General features: G+C 37.2%; 1 protein-coding gene across 3 annotated transcripts in view; it reads right to left on the bottom strand.

Moving 5' to 3' along the window:
• Positions 1-25678, bottom strand: part of HOMER1 (homer scaffold protein 1) — a 97061-nt gene that overhangs the window by 58377 nt on the left and 13006 nt on the right. For 2 of the 3 annotated variants that reach the window (XM_065860333.2, XM_065860334.2), the window contains exons 2-4: positions 13829-13985; positions 6557-6688; positions 1730-1822 (exon numbers count right to left, since the gene is read on the bottom strand). In XM_065860333.2, the coding sequence (XP_065716405.1) occupies positions 1730-1822; positions 6557-6688; positions 13829-13985 (382 nt within the window). The remainder of the gene's footprint in view (positions 1-1729; positions 1823-6556; positions 6689-13828; positions 13986-25678) is intronic. The other variant, XM_071802825.1, reaches the window with a different exon arrangement.

Here is a 25678-nt window from a genome sequence, read left to right as displayed (position 1 = left end):
TAATATGCTAACTTATCAACACAGTGAAAAGCCAAGAGATGAAAAGTAAGGCCTGAATATGAAATTATTCCTAAGTGTGCAGTAATTAAATTGCAGCTCTCAATGTGCATTATAGAATCGCTCAAGGTAACAGTTCTGTAACTGCCTACAGTATAAAATGTTAGGTTCCAAGTATAAAAGGAAATCTGTACAGGAAAATGAACAATATTAATAGCTCATATAGTTTAAAAGAAAGCTTTAACCCTGGGCAGCTGCTAGACAAAAGCATCTTGTCTAAAAAAGCATCAGTGAGTAGTTCAAATTTATGTCCAAATCAAATAATAAGTTGCTCCATTCGACAGCGTCAGATTCAACTTCTGAGTTCAGAGTATTAGTCAACATGTCAAAAGAGAAGTAGAGTAATTGTTTTGCCTATAGCATTGACTAACTGGAGGCCTGGCTGAAGCAATTCACTGTTTCTAAAGCCAAGTGTATATTAGGTTATAATTTTGAAATACCTACTTCCATTATCTCTGTGCTTATTTGTGGAATTTATCAGAAATATAGAGACAGTCAAGAAAACTAATAAAAAAATACTGCCTTTTTTTTCTCCTGTTACAGTAGAGCAAGCAGTTTCCCGTTAATAGCAAAAGCCAACACTTGGGCAAAATGCCTACCAGGAAAACAACATGAGGTTGGTTCACTGTGTGTATTCTTGTGGTTTCCACTGACTTCTCTTGGAAGAACACCAGATGTAGCTTTCTGGTAGCAATAAAACTGTTCGTAGAGCACGGTGCAATGTGCTGGCCATCCTTGTTCTATCAAAGATCAGGAGCGTATTACAGCACAAAGCACCTAAGAGATGCACTAATTCAATTAATGAAGATTCCCCATACAAAAAAAAGACTCAGTTGCATTAATCCTACTCAACGCAGGAGCCTCTGCTGTAGTTTTAAAACTGCTTCATCTTCCAAGAGAAGGAATTACCTTTGCCTTCAGTAGTGCTTAAAACAAATCAAGTAGCTACACACAGGACCAGAAATACTGGGTAGGGCAGGAGTGGAGGGGCCTTGTGCAATTTCTTTTTTCAAAGCAAATTTGAAGTTATTCATTTTCAAGTACATTAAGTTTAGGCATGATTCACGTAAATGTGACTATATTAATTTATCCTCCTGTTACGCCTATATTAACTCAGCTCATGTTTTGAGATACCTTTTATAAACTCTTCTTTTTACATCATGGCCTACTGTAATAAAACTCCAGAACCAGCATGTGAATCTGTCATTTTCCTTCAACACATTTCACAAGTGAATACTACACAGCAGGAAATAAGTAAAAATAGTTTGCTGGTTTCACTTTGATTTTTGTTGCAATGACTCTTCTATAAAATTCCTTTACAGTGCACCAGCTAAAGTTTCATAGATACAATAAGAAAACACACAAAAGCTATTTACCATGGACTTACTTACATAACTGCTCACTATGTTTACTTGTTTTCTGGTGAAACCTCAAAGGAAGGAATGAGAATAAACAAATGGCCCATTTTATTTTAAAGCAAGTCCCTTTGAAACATCTCTAGTGTATGTTAAACATATTCTTAGACTTCTTAACACTTATAGCTGACTGCTGAGAGGATTCAGGGTAACTGGGAAGTACCCCATTTATTTTTAATATAATGCGTGTGTAAAATACCATATGGTAAGTAGTGCAGATATTAAGTACTAGGCTTGAATCAGGCAGTAAGACTCACTTGAGAGGGTGTACTTGTTAGCTCCATCTTTTCTTGGGATTTTTCCTTTGCTAGCCGTGCAGCTTCCTTGAATTCCTGAAATTTTTCAGCAAACTGAAGGTACATATGTTAAAAAAAAGGAAAAAGATAAAGAGTAGGCATGAAGTAGTACATTGCATGCAGAACAGAATGCTGTACTTAACATTTTACAAAGTCAAATTCTGTCAGTAGGATTTTAAAATTTTTCTCGTTATTGGATACTCATTTAAATGAGTTATACAGTGATATACCTTTCAGACATAATGCACACTGTTTATGTGTCACGAAAATTACAATGCAACAAAGTTTGATCTGTTGCTGATAGTATTAAAAAAACCTCACCTCAGAAATCGCTAATAATAGCAACAAGCTGCCTTACACAGCTGCTTTCAGATTCCGGTTTTACTCTCCTCCTTACAACAGATGATGTGGTTCTGAAGCCTAGTGTGATCACTATTAGCCTAGAGCTTTCTGTGGGCTTCATTCTTTCATGACGAAACAATACTGATTTCTTCCCAAATCCTACAGAATTTATAATTTCAATAGCTAATTAGGAAAGCAGCAGTGGGAATACTGAGTCAAGTTCACTTCTTGATTGTTCATTGACATCAATCAATTTAAAGAACAAATTCACTGAACTCAACACTTGCATATACTGAACACCAAATTCAGGAATTGCACATTGAACTGTGACACGAAGTGTCATCTCTATGCTACATTTACCTCTTCCAGAAAATAGCTAAAGCACCAATTGAGAAATGCACGCACCCTTAAACTTGAGAGATTAAATCAATTTAGTAAGAATAGGGCCTAGTTTCTCTGGCTAGAGAAAAATTTGGCTTCACAGATCTCAGCTTGACACTACACTAATTGCTATGGTAGCCAAGCATTTGGTTTTGTTTCCTGCTGCTTTCAGACAGAACGTTATCTTCTTATGATCAGCTTAAGACTGAAATAATTCTGGAGAAAATTTGGAAGCTTCACCAACTGTTTCTAAATCTTTCTGGCAGCAGTATGCAAAAAAATTGTTCTGCACTGCTTGTATTTAGAAGGGATCAAGAGTACCCTTTGTGTGATACAATTTCCTCAATTATTTTCAATCAGAACTTCACTTACTATGCAAGACTTAAAAAACATTATTGTCTAAACTTCTTCTGCTGGTAGGCTATTAGTATTTGAGGAAATATCATTTCTCTCCACTTGTATCCTATATTTCACCTGTCAGGTTATTTAAAAGAATACGCTTCCTGAATGTAGAAGGAGAAAAAAGATATCACACACTGAAAGTCTAATTAGAGTCAAAACAGGTCTCAGAATAGATGACAAAATGGCAACAGATCACCAGAACTAGATGATACTTATTTAAGACTTGTACACAGACCACAAAATCTGATGGGCAACCTACTGTTTAAATCAGCTTTAAGACCATAGGATTGGTAAATGGAAAACATGATGCTGAGGTTTAGAATAAATGTCTGAAGACATGCAAGGCAGTAAATATAATCTACTGTATCACAGTGGTAGAAACTGTAAAAAAACACACAATAAGACAGATAAATAGGTAACATTCTAAGAAAGAGACAGCAAGGCAACTGCAGTGGAAATTTTCACAAATTTACTAGAATTCCTTGAGATAGTCAAGTGATGGGTAATAGCAATCTCTTAATAAAATTCCTGAATAACAAACATGAGATCTCATGGTATGAAATGAAAGGTTCTCTGGAGAATCCATATATTAAAGATGAAAAATTGTGCAGGGAGACTACAAGAGGCTCTGACAAGTATCTGCCATGGCCCTTCTGCCATTTAGCATGCTCTTTAGCTACATGGAATAAACCAGGTCAGCTAATTCAAAGGCATACGACAGACAGCAAACCTGAAAAGGAATATTTCTCCTCATACATCAGGATACTATCAAAAGTACAGACGTATCCTGAATGAGAAAGTCATCTCATTTTTTTCTGAAAATCATGAGACATTCTGTTCCTCCTACTGCAGCAGCAAGAGAGTCTCTGCTAGCAAATCCTGATCCTGTGAAAGGAACATTCTTTGACATAGGAATCATCTTTCAGGTGTCACGGACTTGTGATGGAACATTCTTGAGATGAATTTGTGATCCAACATATCGAGAAAAGGTCTAATGGGAATAAATAAATGTTTAATAAATTTTCTTCTATACTGTTTGTATGTGAAGTAGATTAGAGTGCCATTATTCTTCTATCAGATATTCTAACTCCACCAGTTCTCAGTCACAATAATTGTACAGAAAGAGGTTACCAGTGTTGCACTCTACCCTAGTGATTAGTTTAGGAGGACAAAGGCACATGAACCAAAACAAAATAGTCCAAAAGTCAAACATTTACTAGAAGCCAAGCAGACAATGATCTGAGAACAAACAGTTTATCCTATCTGCTCTGATTACTTGCTTCATTAACCTGCTGAACTTAGTCAAAGACTAGACTAAGTTTTTTGTGGTTACAGGCTGCCTTTTGTTCCCTGGAACTTGAAGTATTTCATTGGGGCCCAGAGACACTACTGCAAAACAAATTACATACAAAAGGGCTGTTCACTTAAAGACTGTGATAAATCAAATAGAGAAAAGAAGTTCCAGAATCAGTTTTTAAGACAGCTTCTAGAAGCAACCTGTTTCCGAAGAAAATCCATACATACAGTTTATTTGTTAGCTCTATTACTAACATTCAGCACTACCTTGAGCCCTAAATTAGATTTCATGTCCTACGGTGCGAGGTGTACCAAAGAGCGCCCTGGTAAACCTGACTGCAATATCAGTGCACAGAAATGATACTTTGTAATCTGAGCAGAGAGACAAGACAAGAAAGAGAATATAAAGTGATTTCTCAAAGCTACACAGAAGACACAGGATTTCTAATTTGGCTTTTCTGGTTCCAAGACCAACATATCTACCAACTCTAGTGACTGAATAGACTGTACCCTAAAGAAAAGTTTCCTTTTCTCCATTGAACATGTTTGTTAGTTTTCAAATAACACAACAAGTTTTACCTTTATGAATTTTAGTAGCAAAGACCAGCAATTTCAACTCACATGAAGATCAGTTTGATAATTAAGATATAATATAGCAGGAACAGTTTGCTGAAAAGGTCAGGACCTTCATCACCACAAGCTTCATAAAAGGTCTCTGACTTGCTATTTTTCTCAACAGATTTGTGTATTCTTCAAAAAACACAGCAATCTGAGCAACTGCTAATCAAACATGTACTTAAAACAAAATACCTTCTGTAGCCTTTCAGATTATTTTTTCAACAGCAATATAAAGTTTTATGCCAAGAGTGTACTCAAAACTGTTAGACATCCATTTGAGGGCAGTGAAAGAATGGGATTGAAATAACTATAATTACAAAGGCAGTAAGATCTACATAGAGAGAACATGAAAAGAGTCAAGGATAGAACAGATAAAAAAACCAAATATATTTTCACTGGCTAAGCTAATCTAGTGTTTAAAGTCTGGCAAACAGTGCACATGACTACAGCACGATATTTGCCCCTAAAGCAGCATTCTGTGACTAAGGAAAATAAGCTAGTGTATAATAGAGGTAAACTAAAGTAGCATTTATGCTAAATACATTGAATTACTAAGAAAAGTTATTGTTAAGCAAGTGTCTCTAGGACATACACACCAATTAAAGTAATTGGCAAAGTTTCCAAGTTCACCAAAGCAATGACAGGTGCACAAACGCACATACAATATTAGCATTATTCAGAACTTCCTGTGTTTGTTTTGCTTTGTGAAAATGAAATCTATCTGATTATGGAAGGAAGAAATCTTAGAAGTGTAACACTTATCCAGTAAAGCAGAAGGACTGGTTCTTATTTTAATGGTTTTCTAACAGACCCATGCTTATCCTTGGATTGTGACAATTACCTTCTCAAAATGGCTGGTATGATTTTTTTTTTTTTTAATAAATAGCAAGTCAACCATTATTCCTTACTTAAACATGTAGTATACATTCCTTTTATTGCATTTAGGTTTCCAGATCTTTTGTATATTTCAAAGATAAAAATTCCCTGCCTAATGTAGTGACATGTTATTAAACTGAAATGAAATTCCTCATCTGGAGAAAAATGACACTGGCTTGTACAAGCTCCTGGACTCATCTATCAGAGCAATATCAACAGCAACAGGGATTCTAGAAGGGTGCTCAGAGGAACTGTACCACCATTTTGAGAAACAGGGGTTACTGCTTTCCTTGGAATGAGGTGTACTTCCCTCCTGCACAAGTAGACCAGAAAGAAACAACCTCACCTACGGCACAGAGTTTCTCTAGTAAACATTTCAATTTTTGTATTTCAGCAATGTAGTTTTCTTCCCACTACCTTTAAGACTCCAGGTGTTGAAATATTTGTAATTTGATGCACTATATAGTAGAAAAGTGAAAATAAATGTGGCTTAAAAGAGAAAAATGCATCTAAGTACTACTTATTTTTTTTTTTTCCCTAGGAGATCTAAATACAGAAGAAACACTAAATTGCCTACTCGTTTAAATTCTATTATGAAAAACTGTATTGGAAGAACAACTCTAAAAATAGAGAAACCTAGCAAATGAATTAGAAAACATGAACAACTTACACTGTGATAGCTTAATTTTTCCTGCTTTCAGGTATCACACTTTATCTTGTCTTTTTACATTATAAAGTATCAATACTGAACACTTTTTGTAAATTATTTTTAAAGAGCAACAACAGTGAGCACTGACTCAAGATACAATGAGCAGGAATCAAATATTCTTAAGATGCTGGACTAGCTGAATAGCTGCCACTGGTCATACTTACTTTTGAAAGGTGATGTTCAGATGAGAATCCCAAGCCATAGACTGTATTTGCTCTGCTGTCTGCCCACTGGCCAAACTTCTGGGATGTTTTAGTAAATGTCATGTTGGGGGTGATAGTGCTATTGATTATTGCCTGAAAAAAATAATAGGTGTAAAAAAGGGGTTTTGTGGGTTTGATTTTTTTTTTTAAAGACTACCCATAATTGAAAATGCTAATATTGTAGTCAAGTATCTGCATATACTGAATGAGACACACTGAGAACTAAGGAACAGCTTTCTGATTCAATCACAGCTAAAATCACAAAAGAGTATTTTCACATATATTTTATGTAAAAGAAGCAAAAGCCAGGGTCCATGGGGAGACACACCTATTTGCAATTGCAAGCAGTCATTTAGTAGTGAGCAAGTCTAAAAAAGTCTTTTAAAGCATCTGCATAGGCTAACGAGATCAGAATGGAAGAACTAGCAAAGTCCTTTTTTGTCTCACAAGTATATTTCCTTGTCCCCTAAGGCAGCGCTTCTCAGGCTCCACTGTAAGCTTCACTGCATTCCCCTCATGCCCACTGCATATGTGATTCTAACTGGAAAACATGCAATAAAACAAGAGGCACAATTTGGTTTTAAGTTTCTGTATTTCTAGAATCTGTTTTTTTCTTTTACACACACACAAGCATGCCTAACAGTGACAGGGTCATACACCAACTACAGAAAAAGAGCTACTCTCAAAATATTTTTTCTTTTCTAGCTCTTGTTACATGCAGGATGGAAAAAGCACATCCTCCAGCATAAAACTGTAAACAAAAAATACAACTACTAGATAATATGCTGTTTCCACTAAAAGCAACTAAAGTTTTACCATGGATTTCAACAGTATTTCTATCACATTTAGGTTTGTCTAACATATTCTAAAGCTGGATGTGGAATTGTCCAGCTGACTTAAAAGTATGTAAGGATAAAACCTTATAGTGACACCAACAGGTTCCATTTAACTAAAAATCTGTTGGTTGGTACGGTTTATAACCACCAGTATGAACAAAAAAGACTAGCTATAAACCATAAAATATGTGTATCTGAAGTGAAATGCAGGCATGCTTTCTTAACTGTCTGGTGCTACTAAGAGTTTCTGTCACATTTGTTAAATAATTCACAGCCCTCTTCATGAATCACTGGTGCTTTATAACACCCACGTGAAACAGAACATCCTCAAAACTTCCCAGAAAATAGCACACACTGCGAGCAGAACAATTCAGCAAGAATCTTTCTTACGTGACAGCTACTGTGCTCCAAAGGTTACTGTCAGTAGTGTCCTGCTGCAATTGTTTTATGATACCAACTTGGGAATCTTTGGAGTATGAGTGTGTGTGTTTCCTTGCTTCCACAAAACCAGAACCCCTGCCTTACCCCAGCAGGTTAAAACCAGTGATGGCTGAAGAATCCCAGTGCAGCAACAAAATGCCATCTTCTCTGTCATAAATGACATCTTTATTTTATTCTTTGAATAGGAGGAACTGTACAGATGTGTAGAGAATAAGTGTTTTCTCAGAATGGTGACACTGAGAAACTTCAACATCACAGAGACCAAGCACTGACCTCCCAAGCCTAAGATCTTCTGGACGTCAAAATCAGTCTATACTATGTGTGTGTGATGGCCTTCTGAGTAGATATTAAAATGAGTAGTTACAGAGTTTACTTAGCACCTTTTACTTTTGCTGAGATTTGGGTTGCACTAGAGCACAGGTACCATCAAGATAAAATTCTCTCTGAATTCTAAAGGGCAGGTTTGAAAAATTTACAGCTGAGTGGTCAGCTAAGCTAACAAACAGCTCCCATGTGCATATGGCAAGTCTCGGATGAACTGGCAGAGAAAAGTACTGCAATAAAATTCAGAAGAACACATTGTATTGCAACATGCACAAAGACAAAGATACTGCAGCACAGATGTATTTAACAAAATTTGCAGCTTCTGAAGTAGCTTTGGTAGCTCCATTGTACTTGCATTAAATCAGAAGAGCAAATCTGAATGTAGCTGGGGATATCAAACACGCAGTTCTCTCTGATAACCTTCACCTCAAAATCAAAATTTTGGATATCATTTGTGAACAAGTATTGGAAAATTACAGAATGCATGACCCAACAAGCCTCATCAGGTCAAGGACAGGATTTGCTGTGTGATCAGATGCTAGAGAACCACCTTCAGTACCAAATGTCCAGGAAATGTCTTCTCAGATTTTCATCTAGGAGAGGCTCATCAGTGAAGTCACTGGTCATCCAAATGTCATTCTCCTTTCTACAGGCATGAGGTTTGGAGCCCAATTAAAGCCAGCAGGCTTGCACTACGGCCATATAGAAAATGGCTGTCTATGCCATATATAGGACAGAAGAGATACTATGAGATAGGAAGGTGGAGTGAAAGGAGGTGTTCTAGAGCTCTTCCTTCTTCTTGTACGCTTCTTGTCTTCTTGTGCACTGTAGTGCTTGGAAGCCCACTTTTGAAATAACCCCATAGAAGCCCAGAACAGACCTGTGCAAGTTCACTTAACACTCAATCTGTCTTGCCACAGAAGCTGTCAGCAGTAAAGTTCAAAATTAAATATCCTGGGCACAATGTAGAAAAGAAATCTTCCTCCCAACTCAAGCTCCAGCTACATTGTCTAGTCTGCTAAAGCCCTAGTTCCATCCATCGCTTGATTAATTTGAACTTACGTCACAGATCTGAGAATGTGTGTATTACATCATGGATGTAACTTCCTCAACACAGAAGATGACTCTGAGGACCAGGACTCAGGACCTCCAAGAAACGGGCAGGTTTGAAGCCTGCAGGATGGGGATTTGCTGCAGTGACAGTGGCATACCTGGCTGAAAATTAACCCAGTGAAAAACCTTGGAGAAAACAAGTGTTTTTCAGCTGAGACTGCTCACTACTTCAGCAGCCCATGTGCCCGGATGCACAAGAGGGAACCCACGACAGGCTGCCCAGACCAGAATGGGATATCTGTTTTGACAGCAGTTTGCATTTAGGCTGGGTTACAGTGACCGTCAAGTTGCCTCCTTGCAAGCGAGAAAGGTATGAAGAGAACTTTCTAAAAAATAACTGTATTGAGGAAGAGTCGCTGCAATTCTTCCCTTTATTTTCCAGCAGAGAAAAATAAGGAGGCTCTACTCCAGTGGACAGTTTTAGTCCAAAGACAGCAAGTTTCTCACTGGGAAAGCTACATTCAGATCCCAGTGATACAAAAAACAACAACAAAAAAAAAGGCCTTTCATCAGATTTACCAATTTTACAAGGAAATCAAAGCTTTCAATCCTCTCTGAATTAAAACCATTAATATGTCAGATCTTTCAAGTGCTAAATTCGTTATGCTTTTTAAAAGTGCAATGCTAGAGCACGCTACAGTCAGTGTCAGCTACTTCTGGAAGATATTAGATAGGAATCCTTCATATCTTCAGCTTAAAAAAATAGAGATTTATCTTTTAAATTAGAATTTATAATTAAGCCTGTATTATCTACTCAAATAGGTACTGCTTTAACTGTTTTCCTCTGTGCCAGTTTTCACTGTAGAGTTACCAGTATAACAAGTGTCAAATATTTCATCAACTTTTAAGAATGTTGTTAGTATAAATGTACAAAAGTATCTTAAAAACAGAACAGAGTCAACCTGACAGGCAGACATTCAGCTTCTGAAGAAAACTGATTTTGTTATCTTTAGATTTTGCTGGAATAATAAAAGAGCTTTCACGTTTTCCTTTCATATTAGTTTAGCTATGAGAAAATAGGGCATGTCTCTTAGCTGTTTATTCTGCTGACTGCAAACTCAATAGCTGCAAAATACACAGCAGTGGTCAAATATGGTTTTATCTTGTGCTAAAACTGACAGCAATAATAATTAAGACACACAGTTTTTTTAACTTCTTCAAAGGAAGATCACTGAACACCTGTGTTTACAGGCTGTATTTAAAACCTTTATTTGGCATTAAACAAGTTATCATGTAAATGTGTGATTAGTTTATTTTACAATGGATATTAAAATGTAAAGATCATCTACTGCAGTAACACTGATGGGGAATTTGACTCAGAAATAACATCTACAAGGCCCATGGAAGCAACAGGCTAGAAAAACACTCCTTTCTAGAGTCTCCTCTTGCTTTAGATGACCACAAATTATTAGGTTTTTTTTCCCTGTATTGAATCTGGTGAAATAATTATCAGCGGGTTAATCAGTACTGCAGGAATCACATTACTTATCGTCTTTTCTCAATGGTTGCCAGAGGCTGAACAGTAAAGACAGTGGGATTCTGGGAATAATCTTAGTGTCTGAGTGCAGTTTTAACAAAGAAATAATGGAGGCTTCCTTCCATTACCAAGGAGAAAGAACTACTAAAATACATTTTCCAAGGAGCTATGAGATGACTATGTAATTAAGGAGAATGGAAGCCTTAGCAACAACTGCTCGATGTTGTCATGTCATATTGCATAAGAAATTTTACTTTTCAGGCTTTCTCTTGATTACTAGAGTGGTAGGAGAACGAGGCTGCATAAAAGGTATTTACTGAAGAGGTCACAGAAACCAGACTTGAGTTGTATCACATTATCTGTATCAGGATCTCCCTGCCGTGGACAACAGGGATCCAAGTATTGTACGTGGCTATAAAATATGGCCTGTACACTCAACACCTTATCATCTTAGAACATTTTGTGGAGTCAAGTTAGAGGGAGATGCATATTTTCTTGTACAAGGTATTTCAACAGAAGACCATAGCTTAAAAAAACAGCATTACAAAGAATGCATTAAAAATAAGCAGAACTTGCTTCTATATGACGTATCTTGGCTGAATGTGGATCATAAACCCATTGATACAGAAAACAAGGAAAAAAAAAAAACAAAAAACAACTCTCTCAAAATACACCAAAGATCCCCAAAAGCAAATTCGAGTGGGAATCTACAATGTACAATAGCATTCCTCAGAGCTGAGGGAAGGTCATGTCTTAAAATTACCCTTTTGTTTTGAAGAAAAAAAGATGTAATTACTTTCAGACAATCATACAGAAGTTAAATTTTATCCAGGAATCCTACTGAAACCTCCTGACCTAAAGAAAGGGTAGGGTGCAGGACAGAAATATGATTTATCACTAAAATTTAAACTATATCTCTCTCAAACTTTCCTCACTGCAGTTTAAGTGAATATATATGTGTGAGTTGCCATCACTTACAGATTTACTGCTCAGCCATGGAGTTGCTGTAACTCAGCAGCCACAAACATATCATTCCACCATACAAACCCACAGGGTGCTGTAAACCCCACAAGCACCAAAGTGCACAGTAAAATCCGGTTAGATCTATTCCCTCCAAGGGAGGAGCATGACAGCTTCAAAACCAGTCTGTTTGACAAGTCTTTTTGGCCAGTGGCAACATGTGTGTTTGAGACATTTTCAGTATAAGATTTTGGGGTTTTAAGTAAAATCCACAAAACTACCTTTATTACATTTCATTTCAAAACTTAAAATGGGAGAATTAAATTGCATTTATTTTTCACTTTTGAAAATGTAATGCTTCTGACTGATCAGCAACAGAGGCATTGTGAACTCAGGTGCCAGCAGTGTTACTGACACCCAGTCGTATGCCATATGGCAGAGACACTACCTAGATGCACTTCAAACTTATACTTAGCCCTTTGTACATACTATACTGTATTTGTACACGTTAAAAAAGATGGCCTTTAATTCAGACTAAAAGAATCCTCTGGGACTTACACTGAAAACCTCCTTAAAATTCTTCTGTGGGCCTCCCTGCTATTCACCTGTGTGTGTTTCAGAGTGGTGTTGTGATGCCTAAAACAATGAGTCTTTTTTAATCATGACTGGGTTTCTAGGTCTTAGTAGGACATGTAAAACATGGATTATGATTGCAGCATTCACAGAGAGTGTAAATAAAAGTGACAGATTGCATTATCAATATATCTTGCCAATGGTACTGCAAATGTAAAGAAAATGCTGCAGTAGACAGAAGAACAAATAAATTGATGAACAACTGCTCGACAATTTAATTCTGCAGCCACTTTGCAGGAGTTGCAGCTTTGGACAAAGGCAGAGGAACCCCAGTGGATACAAGAACAAGGATTTTGTAAAAGGTGCAGATAAGGTGCTACAGATTACGACTGGTAGTCTTGAGTTCATACAGCATCTAGTTCCAATCCCAAAATCTTTATTTATAAATAGTCCCACAAAAGGTATTTTGATTATTTGAGAGAACAAACTTATTTGAATGAAGGCTGGGAATAGACAAAACAAAGTAAGACTTAAACATGGAAAAATTCTGGTAGGCTTGATACCAGTGTTTCAATCACTTCAAGTGGTATCATCTTTGACGATGAGATCTATCTCCATATACTACTTTATAATCAAAATTCTCCTTCCTCATTTAAAATAATGACTTCAGTTCCAGCCATCATGAACTGATGCGTCTCCAGAAGGTGCAAATGAAAATCTCTTCAAAGGTTTAAAACTTTGATTACATTCTGTATATCTTAAATGTCCTTATTGCAGAGTTTTCTGATATACTGTTTGTAAAATTACTGGTTTTATACACACTTGGGGTAGCACCTAAGGAACAGTCAAGTATTCCTCCGTGTGAAATTAATTTCTTAGACAAAGTTCCTTACAACAGCAGTTTGACACATTATCCTTCCTACATGAGGAAAAAAAAAAACCAAAGGAAAACGAAAAACACCCCTAGACATCCCCAAACCCAAACCAAATTAGTTTTGAAAAAAGCTTACCATGGAGATCTTTATTAGGAGGGAATCCTCACATTCTCTACAGCAAAAATTGGAAGATTACGTAACAAAGGATTTTCTAAGTGATTATGGGCACTGAACAGATGTCTTTCCTAATGCTGAAGTCAATGATATTGATAGATCATTGAATGCAGAGATGAAAACAGCTTATTGTAACCCTATTTGTACTTTTAGTGCATCTCACAGTGAATGTCTTTTTACTCTGCTCACAATATTGACTAAGTAACAGGTCATCACTTAAATTCAGCAATAGATTTATCAAAGTAAATATGAAGACATGGAAAACAGTATTTTCAAATAAACACTTAAAACTTATGAAGCATTTGAAACATGTAATCATGCAATGTTACTATTTTAACATGTCGGTAATCTGTTACTCAGATAGTGACAAAAGTATCTGAGAAGATACATGAAGGACATCAGACTAGAGAATAAATACAAAAATTGTTGAAGCAAGCAATTTTTCTGAAATGAAACTTACCTTTGAGCCATCCAAACTGATTATCCTGTAGACATTTCTTGTGCTGTCATAGAAGTAGGACACAGTAACAGCATGCTTGCTGGTGGGAACCCAGTTCTTCTTAGTGTTTGGGTCAATCTGGAAGACGTGAGCTCGGGTGCTGAAGATGGGTTGTTCCCTGAAGGACAGAGTAAAACGTCATTAATCTAATTTGTACATAATATCGTACACAAGTTATCTGCAGTTGTGCCCACTGGGATGCACACATTTTACTTTGCATAATTTTTTCCTGAGAACTTCTGTATGTGTGGCTGCATAGAGCAGATAAATGCATGAATGTATATATGCAAGCAAAATGCAAGCTTTCTAATGCAAAAATCAGCGCCCAGCTGTAGAATCAGATAAAGACAGACATCTCTAATATAGATTCAGCCCTGTTCCATCATCTCCCCAGCCCTCACCCTCTATCCCTTTAAACTGACTGCCATTAATGAATTTGTAACTTCACCTCATTACCCTGCACACTGAAGAAAGTGTATGACTTCACAGCCCCATCTTCTCAAAAAATCTTTTAATCCTCTGACAATTCTAATCCATTTTAGGCCACAATCTGAAACTGAACTACCTCATCCAACGCAATTACTTTAAAACTAATATTAATTAAGACCAGGAACTTGCGCTATGAACCTCTTACTCTTTGGATCTTCACACCTGAACATTTTCATAACAACACTATGTATGTATAACATACATGGTTCAAAGTTAACTGCTTAGCAAATAAAATTATATTAGGTAAAAAAACCCTACTGTACTTCAGAATTTCTTATTTATTTTCCCCATGATAATTACCAGGACATGTAGTATTGCACAAAAATCTAAAAATATTTTAGTATCACTAAGATGGTTGTCAGTTTAAATTTAGCTACATTTTATTGACACATAGATCGCTGTATTCTTCAGGGAATATTGCCATCAAATCCCAAAGATACTAAGTACTAAATTTTTAAGTTAGATTTAACTTTTTAGGTTTTTAGACTCGTTTTGTCCGATTTCCAGGATGTGAAGCAACATATCCTTTGTCCCTGCCCTCACTCTGCTTTAAAGCCTTAGTTCTTGTCTTCAAGATATGTTTTGCATTTACCTTCCAATTAAGCATATCTAAATATAATATGATGCATATTACCATAATGCAACCAGTTCTTTAACTCTGGAAAATTAAAGAGCCCATCAAAACAAGAACCTTGGAAGCCTGACAGCTATTTGGATGAAGATTGACATTGAACGGAGAAAAAAAAGGCTCTGACCACATTAATTTAAAAGATGAAAGCAGTGCTGAATCCAAATTGTAGATGTACAGTTAATGAATACACATTTGACCAGCACTGATATCTAGTTCTGTCACAGTACAGTCCATCACACTACTGAGACTTTCAGCATACCACAGGTTAGGATTTTAATGCATAAAAGGTAAGCAAAAACTATATGACTAAAGCAAGTGGGAATGTCAGCAAAAGTCCGATTGTTCAGCCCTGTCAGCACAAAAATCTTCCACAGCCCCAGCTAAATATCCTCAGTTTGTCTGATGGGGTGGCCTGCAGGCTCCTGCAGCGCTGCTCCGGGACAGGCCAGAGCGCTTCACAGGGCCTTACCGCCCGATATCGCAACAGCATAAACGAAGCTTACTTAACACTTTTCTAGTCACTTCTGATAAAACTATAGTTACAGTCTTTTCTTTCTATGTCTTAACTGAAACTAAAGCTTTGCTGAATGACAAACTGTCTATAGTCTGTGGAAAAAGCGTAGCTCCCTTCAATAAACTAGTTGGACAGATCATAATTTTGCCAGATTACTGGGGTAATTAGGATTCTTTTCCAACAGAGATGCTAAACTTCAGATGTCTTTAGAATTAGACCAGCATTTTGACACTAGACGATGAACATTTATAACTATTATTTCTTCAAACAAATGGAAGTTATGCACCTTGTATCTACAGGACTAAATGTGTTTGAGAATCCATCACAGATGTGCTACTGAAGTCCTTCAAAGCTGCTATTACAATAAGGTCATCCGTACTTTTCTGTAGCAACCTACAATAGAGCTACTTAGATTTCATATTTGCCAAAACATTCAGAAACAGAAGGTAATATATAAAACATATACGAGATTTTTAACTTCAGCTAATCAATCTTTACTCAAACCTTTTTCTACTATTATCCGCATATCCTCCCAGTCTGGAAGTTTCATTTAATTCAACTGCAGTAATATTAGCTACAGGAATATTACTATTAGTTAAATAGGATAATGGTTTCCTTTTTTCCTAAGTACCCAGACAATTAATATAAATAAAAATATATTTTATAGTCTATATTTATATACATTGAAATTTAAAAATCTACCTTTGCCTATAAAGAGCTGAGATAGGAAAAAGATAACAGCTTTAAGTAAGAAAAAATAATCCTGTAAAAAACCCCTATCAGTTCCTTACTCTTGCCTCCCTTCTCCTTTCAGCCTTCTCTTGTCATTCTTTCATTACCAGAAAGTATTTGGTATTCATTAAAGACACTAATAGGAACTCAGACAAGAACTCATCACTAATTACACAGAGAAGTCACTCATTCTTCCAGAAATATCCTGATGCTGAACAAAAAGAAAAGAAACTAACAAGAATGCCATAGTAACACAGTTTGACTATTAGAATGTCTGCTCAGGCATGGCATAAACATTCAGGCCAATATGCTGCTGTTCTTAACTGGCTTAGACTGCAACATTACAATGGTCAAGCATAGACTAAAAAGAAATAAGTGCTAAATCCTCTGAGACTTGTGTGGCAACATGAGGACTGAAGAAGCACAGAAGACACCACTTACGCAGGTCACACAAGATTTTTTTAGTCGTTGATATAGAAATCCGTTAATTGATAAGTGATCAGTCCTAGGCTGGGCTTAGGAGAAAAGCCTGTGTCCTAATAGTTGAATAAACAGTGTTTTCAACCGCTCTTTCCATTTTGACATCTTAACACATCTTTTTCAAAAAAATGCAAACTACTGAATTATAAGAACATAAGATTTCATTTTCCCATGTGTTAGATTAATCGATGCTTTCACAAAAGAAGCTTAAGTTAGTACAGAAGGTTAGAAAGAACTTTCCTTGCTAATACATAATTAATGTTTGCTTTTTTAAAAAAAAAAAAAAAAAATCTACTCTTTAACATGTCTGGTACTTCCAGATCATGCCAATACTAGTGCTGAAGACCTCCTTCCTCTTATTTCTTTCCCCACACTGTTGTTTACCATGACTCCAAAGTTATTTTCAACTTCTCAAGGCTGCAATTCTGTTGCCTTAGTTACTGTGAAAACAATAAGGGTACTGAAAAGAAGGTATGAACTTCTATGATACCAGTTGGCATCCTACTTGGCTCCCTTTATGGTATGTTAATGATGATTAAAAAAAAAATATTATACACCCTCTCCCTTCCCCCAGCATACTGGTCTAAATCGGCAGGGTTTTGGTTGAGAGGGTGCTGCACTGTGTGAGACGAGGCCAGGGATGCCCTGGGCAGACACAAGTACAGACCAGGATTGGACTGGAGGAACAAAAGAGACACAGGAGATGACACCTGAGCAAGGGCTGGAGCAAAGAGCTGCCCAAGCAGGAGCAGAAAGCCACCACAAGCTCTGACCATTATCTTCTGAGTGTCACCTGCGGTGAGAGGATGAGAGGCCAGAATGGAGTTGGAGGGATGTCCACAGGGAAGATGAGGTGTGTTATCTGTGTTTGTTTATTTTCATTGTCATTGGAAATGCACTAAATTAATTAAATTTCCTTAATCGAAATGTTTTGGTTGAGTATGACATTCCCTCACTGCCACAAACACAAAAAACAGACCTAAAACTTTATACAAAAGCCTCTTGGATCCCCAAAGCATTCAAATACATTAGAAGTTTTAAATCTCTAAGTAGAGCTATTTTCCTGAACTAGCAGGACAAAAGAGGATAAATAAGGAGGTTCAGTGTCATGAAGGCCTCCTATTCAGCTCAGCTTTGATAACTGCAAAGTATCTATCAAGTAATGAGAAGTCCATGAGAATGAACATTTATCTCAACCATTACAGCATTTTTATTTCCCTGATGTAGGTCTTAAAAACTCCGAAGAACTGCAAACTCTCTCAGCAGGCATCACATGCATGTTTTTGTGGGTGGTAACTTTGCAGATGGTGGGTTCTGAGCCACTTATAGTGATCTGTCACCCAAGGTAACTTCTCGCTGTATCGGACAACATGAATCTCCTGCATGATCTCTCAGGTATTTGCTGATTATCCTCAGATTTAGGATAAGACAAAGACCTTTTTGCTTTTTTCAAAATGACAGCACACCAAGACTACAGCTTTCTCCTGATGCCCTGCTACAGTCTCAAAAAAAATACTTTCCCTGCTTGTTTTTAAAGCTGTAGCAATCTTTGGTTATTCTAAGCAGCTTGGGGAGAGATTCCTGGAAAGAAATGAGGAGAGTGATTAAAAGTGCAGCTTTAGTGAAAACTAATTTGTCGCCTATGGTATCCAAACACAGCCAATGGTTTCTCAGGAGTACAAGTCAACAAGCTCTGCAAACATAATTCGAAGCAACAGAAAAACACAGGTTTTTTTTCCTTATTCCTAAAAATGCACTGAAGTCAGATAAACACTGTATGGGACAGTATTGCATAACATTGGCTTCTTGTTGTGTGAAACTGTTCTGAAATAAGATCTTTTTCTGGACAGAAAGTGACTGACAACTGCCATCTGGGAAAAAAAATGAAAATTATAAAGTACTTCAATAAAACATCACATACTTGTGAAACAACATCTTAAGATTTTTCTTTTTACATTACAAACATACAATAACAACTTCAATGTCTCAAACCAAGTTTTGAGATATTATAAAAAGTGGAAGTTACAATCAAGCAACCAGATCAAAATCTCTCCCGTACCACCGGTGGTTTATCTAGTTTTACACTTTCATTCTTAGACCTGTTTTTGCTGTTATATTTTGGGCTTGAGTCAGGTTTATTCAAAGTCACCAAAAGCTTAGCAAGTTGTTCCTAAAAAGCCTGGTAAGTCTTCTGTATTTCCTTAGAAGTTAATACATATATGAGCCTACATACCTATAAAGTTCAATAGCCTACTTTATCGAATACATTTTATAGCTACATAATACTGCACATAGCAGTGCCTTCAAGCTTTTTTCTAAACCATTTAGTTCCCATTTAACAATCAGCATTCAGTATTAGATCTTTTACCACTTCTGCATTAGCATACCATCCCAAATAATACCAGCAATTTTTCAGGATTTGAAGTGAGAAGTGATCTAGTACCTTTCATCAAACTTATAAGGTTAAGTAAAAAACACATTTACCTATGCCAGAAACATCAGTATGTACTCTACATTAGATTTTCAGGGATCTGACTTTTTGAACAATAAAGTGTTTGAGCTTGAAATCAGATATCGCACAGCACTTAATAGAAATAAGATAACAGGAAGTCAGAAGAAAATCATTTAGTGATCTGCTCACATGTGCATTTCTTTGAAATTAGTGTTTTGTCACGGGGGATCAGGAGACAAGGCCTTGCTGATACACCACAAGAAGCTGCCAGGCCTGCTCACTTAATTGGCTTGGCCAGCTCCAACACTTTGCTTTTCACAGGGTAAGTTGTAGACTGTGCTTTTATTTTTATAAATCTACAAGACACATTTTGATGCCCAATAACGCCTGTTTTTCAGAAGGAAAGGTTCAAACCTCAGCCCATAAAATCTACTCCTTCCCTTCCACCTTTGCCCACAGTACAGCACCTATGATTCTTCATCCATGTTCTTTGCTCAATAGCTCTAGTCTTAAATGTGCTTCAAAGAAGCTTCAAAGATGGTAAAACTACAGATTGTGGTTTGAAGTTATTCCAATCCTATGAAAGCACAGATCAGAGTTTGAAAACACTTTAGAATTATTCAAACATTAGATTATTAAAGTTCCTTAGATGACAAATAACTTTAGAAGACAAAGGCAAACCCCCCGCACTGAATTGACGAAACAGCTTCTAACATTAAAGAGCATATAAATAAACAAAAGCATTGCTGGACTTCCCTCCTAAACTACACCGCATAACGGTGACATGTGTTAAACTGAGCATAGGTCATTTTAGAATTCAAATTGACTTAGTAGCTTTAGTCCAGCAAACGTAAAATCACAACATGCTCAAAGATGCTGTCCAAGCTGTAAAAGCTGTTTACTACTGGAAAGGATTCTGTGATGGGTTCATACAAAAATCCCTGGAAAACAGCGTACAGGAAAAGACTCCAGAGCACTGGAAGGCAGACAATTAAACACAACAGAAATATCAAGGGTGCCCATTCCAGTGGAAATGTGGCAGAAAACTTCATCCAATTTTACACCTGCATCGTTTTGTATCATCCTAAAGAGAAAGCCTATCACACAGTCCCAGACTCTATTCATTCAATAAGGAGCTATTGGTGATGAGGGCAACACCTCTTGTTCTTCTTTACCAGGTTTTTGGTGGGTTTTTTTAAGTATTTTTAATTAATAAAAATTGGTCTAAACCAAAATTCTAACTCACGGTTGGACTTCCGGTGTCTAACAAAAAGAAACTTCTACCTGAAACCTTCCTGCATTTTTGGGCAGAACATCTCATCCAAGAGATTCCTTTGTGACTATTAAGAACTAAGCTCTTGCCCTCCAAACAATCACTCTTTTCTACCTGGCTCTATATTTCCATAAAATTCTTACATATCTATTATCTTTGAAATGTCAATGTCCTCACAAAGACTAGTTGAAATGTAAGAGCTATTCAGGCAGGAGGGGAAACAGTTGCACTATATCAGCACGCCTTAAACCCCTAAGCTTTAAAAAATCCCAAAACCACCACCAACAACAACAACAAAAACACCCCCAAAAAAACAAAACAAAACAACTCAACATTTTTTTTACTATGGGCTATGGAGTATAAGCAAAACACGTATGTATACAGCTAACAGCAAATACCATATTTTTGTACAAGCCAGTCTAAATTTGACACCTATGTGTAGAGAGAACTCTTAATGAAGTCAGTGATTAAGGACTTTTATTAGTAGAAAAACTGTGTATTATGATTATTTGTATTGATGAATAAAATTCCCTGTACAACACAGGAGGCAAGTCAGGAAAGCATGTAACTTCAAAATGTAGGATGGAAAACATTTCTGAAATCAATTGCTTCTGGTAATATTTTGGCACATCCACTGATGTTGATGGCATTTTTATGTGCACGTAATCCTATAAAACAGTCCATTCAGGAAAAAATAAACCACTCTATATATGCCAATCTCAACTAAATGCTCAGGAAGCCCACACATAAGACCTTCCAGAAGAGTAATGGAGGGAAGAAATGCAGAGGGGTATCCTACAAGTAGGCACTGTAAGATAAATGCAGACGACACTTAAAACGTATAGTCATAATATAAAATTGGAAGAGCTAGGATTACCATGCCTTGGGAAATAAGGCTCTTGCTATTAAACAAACCAAAATTTAAAAAAAAAAAAACATAACTATGAAAGTTCATTTACACTCATTTCTCTTCTGTCTGAGCTTCCCATTCATAAGAGACCAGTGAAGGATAGCAGTTATTGGTAAATTTTAGAATAGCAAAGAGCTTTTTCCACAGCACAGATTTAAAAGTAACTGTAGCACAGCACTGAAGTTACCGTTTCACAAATTTAATAACATCAACAGCATGGAATCTGGCAGAGTTGCAAAGCACAGGACAAATCAGTGCCCAGGTTCCTGCTTTCCACAGAGGACAAGAAGAACCAGGCATAATGAGTTTATTGTCAGGAGAGCAGTGGTGGCAGGACGGGATACTGCCAGTGCTGGTGGGCCCAGGCACAGGAGAATGGAGTGAGTCTTTGACCAGGACTGAAGCGACCTCGCTTTGACCCGTCTCTCAGACCTATCTTCTTGCCTCCATGCAAGTCATTTATTTGACCTGACCAACTCTTCCTTGGCGCCTCTCCTCTTAAAAAAATACATGTTTCCAATCTGTTTCACTGGCACTTCTGTTCAGGCATCTCACTAACTGTGGAAACCTACAAAACATCAAGAACAAGGGTCCCTTAAACATCTGGACCCTAAGTATTTGTCTCCTATACTCTTCTTCGTCCTGTTTGCCTTCATGGACTTCACATTCATTTTTACATGCTCTGAACAGTGTTTTTACATACAAACTCACATATATCCACCTCAAAGATATTACAAAGTATGTTAATAATAAAGCTGGTCACTAATTCAGTTAGTGTACTTCAAGGACAGCAACCAAACAGATTCTGCCATCAATATCTTGCATTAGGAACATCCCCCTAGCAACCTTCTTTGGCCCTCACAACATTAGAAGGCACAAAAAATGAAAAATCACTTAGAAGTCAAGAACTGTGTTTTGTCTCAGCCCATCTTCAGATGCCTAACATCAAGTGAGGATGGCTTCAACATATTAATTCAAATTCATGAGGCTGATGGAATAAATTATTTTGGTAGGTCAGTGTTAACTGCATGACAAATGTTTTAAATTAATTCTTTCCTTAATTTCAAGAGTAAATTTGAGATATCAGTAGACTTCAGTGAATTCTCTAGTTGCATAACTATTTCTCAGAATACAGTGAATATCTGGATGACAGTGTCCATTCATTTTCCTTCCAACAAGTAAAGCATCATATTCACTCATGATACAGTGAAATCAGATGGGTCTTACTAGACACGCTCAATGTCCAGATCAACAGCAAAAACTCACATTTTGCTTTCTCACACACTGGGGAAAGTGAAAATTGAAACATGAAAACGTACACACATTCTTCAGAGAAAGAACATGACACAGTGCACAAGATTCTGCAGTAAAATTAGGCTTATTTAGATGTGAGTCACAATTACACCTGTAGCTGAGGCATTTCATCCTGCTTTCTAGGTATTGTCTCACCACTTGTTTGTCCTCATCATCCTGAACCTCTCCTAGAAGTCTGCCTCCTAACTGCATAGAACAACTTGCAGTCTAGCACTGCTGTTTTCTGGGGCTCCCAAGACGGTGACAGCATTCCTGCTGAGCTCTAACAAGCAGAGTCAACATGTCCTCAAAGTCCTGATCAAAGCAGAACACACTGCACTACATTTGCTGGTTAAGATGCAAACTCCTATATTCAGAATAAAACAGATACTACTTCAAATTAAGGCTTGTATTCTAGAGCCAGGAAAAAAAAAATCCCACCTTAAAATCTTGGTATAATGTCAGGAACATGAAGCTGCTTGCACTGAAGAGTAAAAAAGGTATCTAGAGGATATGTGCAGTGTAATGTTGACCTGCTTAAAAAAAACAGAGGGAAAAAAATAGCTAAACAGTGGATTTGCTTTCACTTTTATAATTTTGTGGGTTTTAGGACATGCCTATTCTCCCACACCCCAAGTTGCCACATGCTGCTCAAGTTCTGCAGGTAGGCAACCAGGCAAAGTTTTACAGCAAACATTCACACCAAGAATTCATCACTATTAAAGTTCTTCCAAAAGCTGCATGAAGGTCCATCTCTCTAAGGTTTTCCCTTTTTGCCCTCTCACCCAACCTTCAAAAGCTCATTTTCATACCATGAATGAAGCGAAACCTTCAGAAGTCAGATGAGACTAAAAAAAGTGTATTACCAAGGACAAGTATTCAGCTTGTCACTCTTTTCACTTCAGTTTATGAAGTTATTCCAGAGATACAGGCATCTTCAGAATTTCTCTAGGTACCTAAGTGATTATTCCTCTAAACCATGCAAGTAAGCAGACAAAGGTATCTCTGAATTAACATTTACCTTCAATTTTCTTTTTACATTAAAAGATTTGAGAGAACTAATCATCAGGTTTTAATGACTTAGGAGCAACTAAACTATGACAGGTTTAATCTTAGAATAGATGTTTACCTATGGTGAAAACACTAACTCATCATGATAGTAAAAATTGATCCAAAGCTGTATTTTATTCCTAGATTTTGCTCTGTCCAAAAATTATTGTCAAGGAAGTCAAGAGAAGAGTTCTATCTTTATGACTAGACAATTAAGTTTTAGGTGTATAGCTATTTCCCACATCAAGTCACTGAAAGTATGAACCAGAAGCAAGCAGAACAACAACGTAATGAACAAAAAACCTTGGAATGACAGGCTAGCCAGACATTTCTGAAAGCAGTCTAGATGTTAGCATGCCTGCAATAGCCCTTGCACACAGTAAACTAAGCTAAGCTGCAACTGGAGTAACAAACAGGCAGGCAATAATCTAAAAATACTAATTTCCCTCCATTGTACAGCATGGAAAATAAACTTTGCCACACATGCAACACAAATAGAAATGGAAGGAATAATGCTTACACAGCACAATGTAGTAAAGGAAGAAATACAGGGTGTTTCAAAAAGATGGAATCAATTTGAAATCACCATCTCTTTGAAATTGGGTCCATAGTAATGTAACTCATACTTGTTAGGGAAAAAAGTTTAGAGAAGTCCAAAGGCAATTGATAACCTGGATTTCTTTTTAATTCCCTTAGCTCCTTAGTAATCTCTGTATAATCTTTCCTTTGCAATCTCCACCTAAAACCTTCCATCAGTAGAGCTATGTGTCAGTCAGATTACTCTTACAGAACTCATGTGAATATTTTAAGGGAGAACATAAAGAAGCCTAACTGTTCAGCTTGAACTTCTACTGTCACTTAGCCCAGCACTTCAACACACAGTCATACGAGAAACTTAGAGTTTCCTGCCCTCTGTGCCACCAGTTTTCATGAGTTTAAACAGACATTTTCTAAACATGGTCCTCAGGGACAGTATCTATAGTCTTCAGAACCATTACAAGACCTACAGTTTTAAGGAGAGGTTTGAAAAAAAAAAAATAGGGAGGAAAGAAAATCCCTATACCAGCAGAACAAGCACAGTTCTCCAAATACAGAAGCAGACAGGATGAGAGCACAAAGTCGCTTTGGGGTCCAGAGATGCTGCTGGTGAGCCAGGACTCCGTGCTCTGCTCTACAAGCAGGCCCAGCAGCACTCTCCTTTCCAGAGGCATGGAGGAAGAGGATGAGGAGGACGGCTCCAGATGGGACATGATTTTCAATCCACTGCAATGTCCAGAATGCAAGCTTACTCCCATTCAGCACGTTTTCCTTGTCACGTTTCACAGACACCCTCAAGTTAGTTCATGGATTCTTTAAGATCTAAAGTTCAGTAGTTTCTTTTGCAAAACAATTTTCAGTTTGTGAGAAGAGCTGTTAATACCACTCACAAATAACTAATTACACTGATTGATGCTGACTGAACAAGGTGAGAATTAAGCCAAATTGGATGGGGCCACTTAGGTGCTTCTGCTGAGACATAGATGGGGAAAAACAGCCCCCTTCAAGCGCACAAAGACTCTTTGATGTTAATCATACTGTTCCATGGGATATAAGGGTCCTAAGCAGTGGCAGAAGCGTCACCCAGAGCAGCACATTCAGAACACTTACAGACTGAAGCTCCTTGCTTTGTCCCAACATGAAAGCGCACAAAGACTGTCCAACAATCAACACCCTCTGTTCTGAAGTTTGGTCAGATGAATTTAGTTGCTGTAATGAAATCCTTCAGCAGCACTGACAAGTGTCAGTGTGAACAGCTGGCGCAGCAAGAAGGGGACCAAGAACAGAGGGCTGGCACGAGGACATGCAGAGCACTGAAAACAGAGTGCCAATCCTGCATTAGCTTAAGTTCCATAAAAAATGGCAGAGTTCAATAAACAATGTAAACACAGTATTTTCTAATTTGACATTCAGTGTGATTTTGTGCGCTCCATCAAGTCTCATCACTGCC

Source organism: Patagioenas fasciata, chromosome Z (genome assembly GCF_037038585.1).
Source record: "Patagioenas fasciata isolate bPatFas1 chromosome Z, bPatFas1.hap1, whole genome shotgun sequence".
Taxonomy (NCBI): domain Eukaryota; kingdom Metazoa; phylum Chordata; class Aves; order Columbiformes; family Columbidae; genus Patagioenas; species Patagioenas fasciata.
This window is presented reverse-complemented; position numbering and strand designations above follow the sequence as displayed.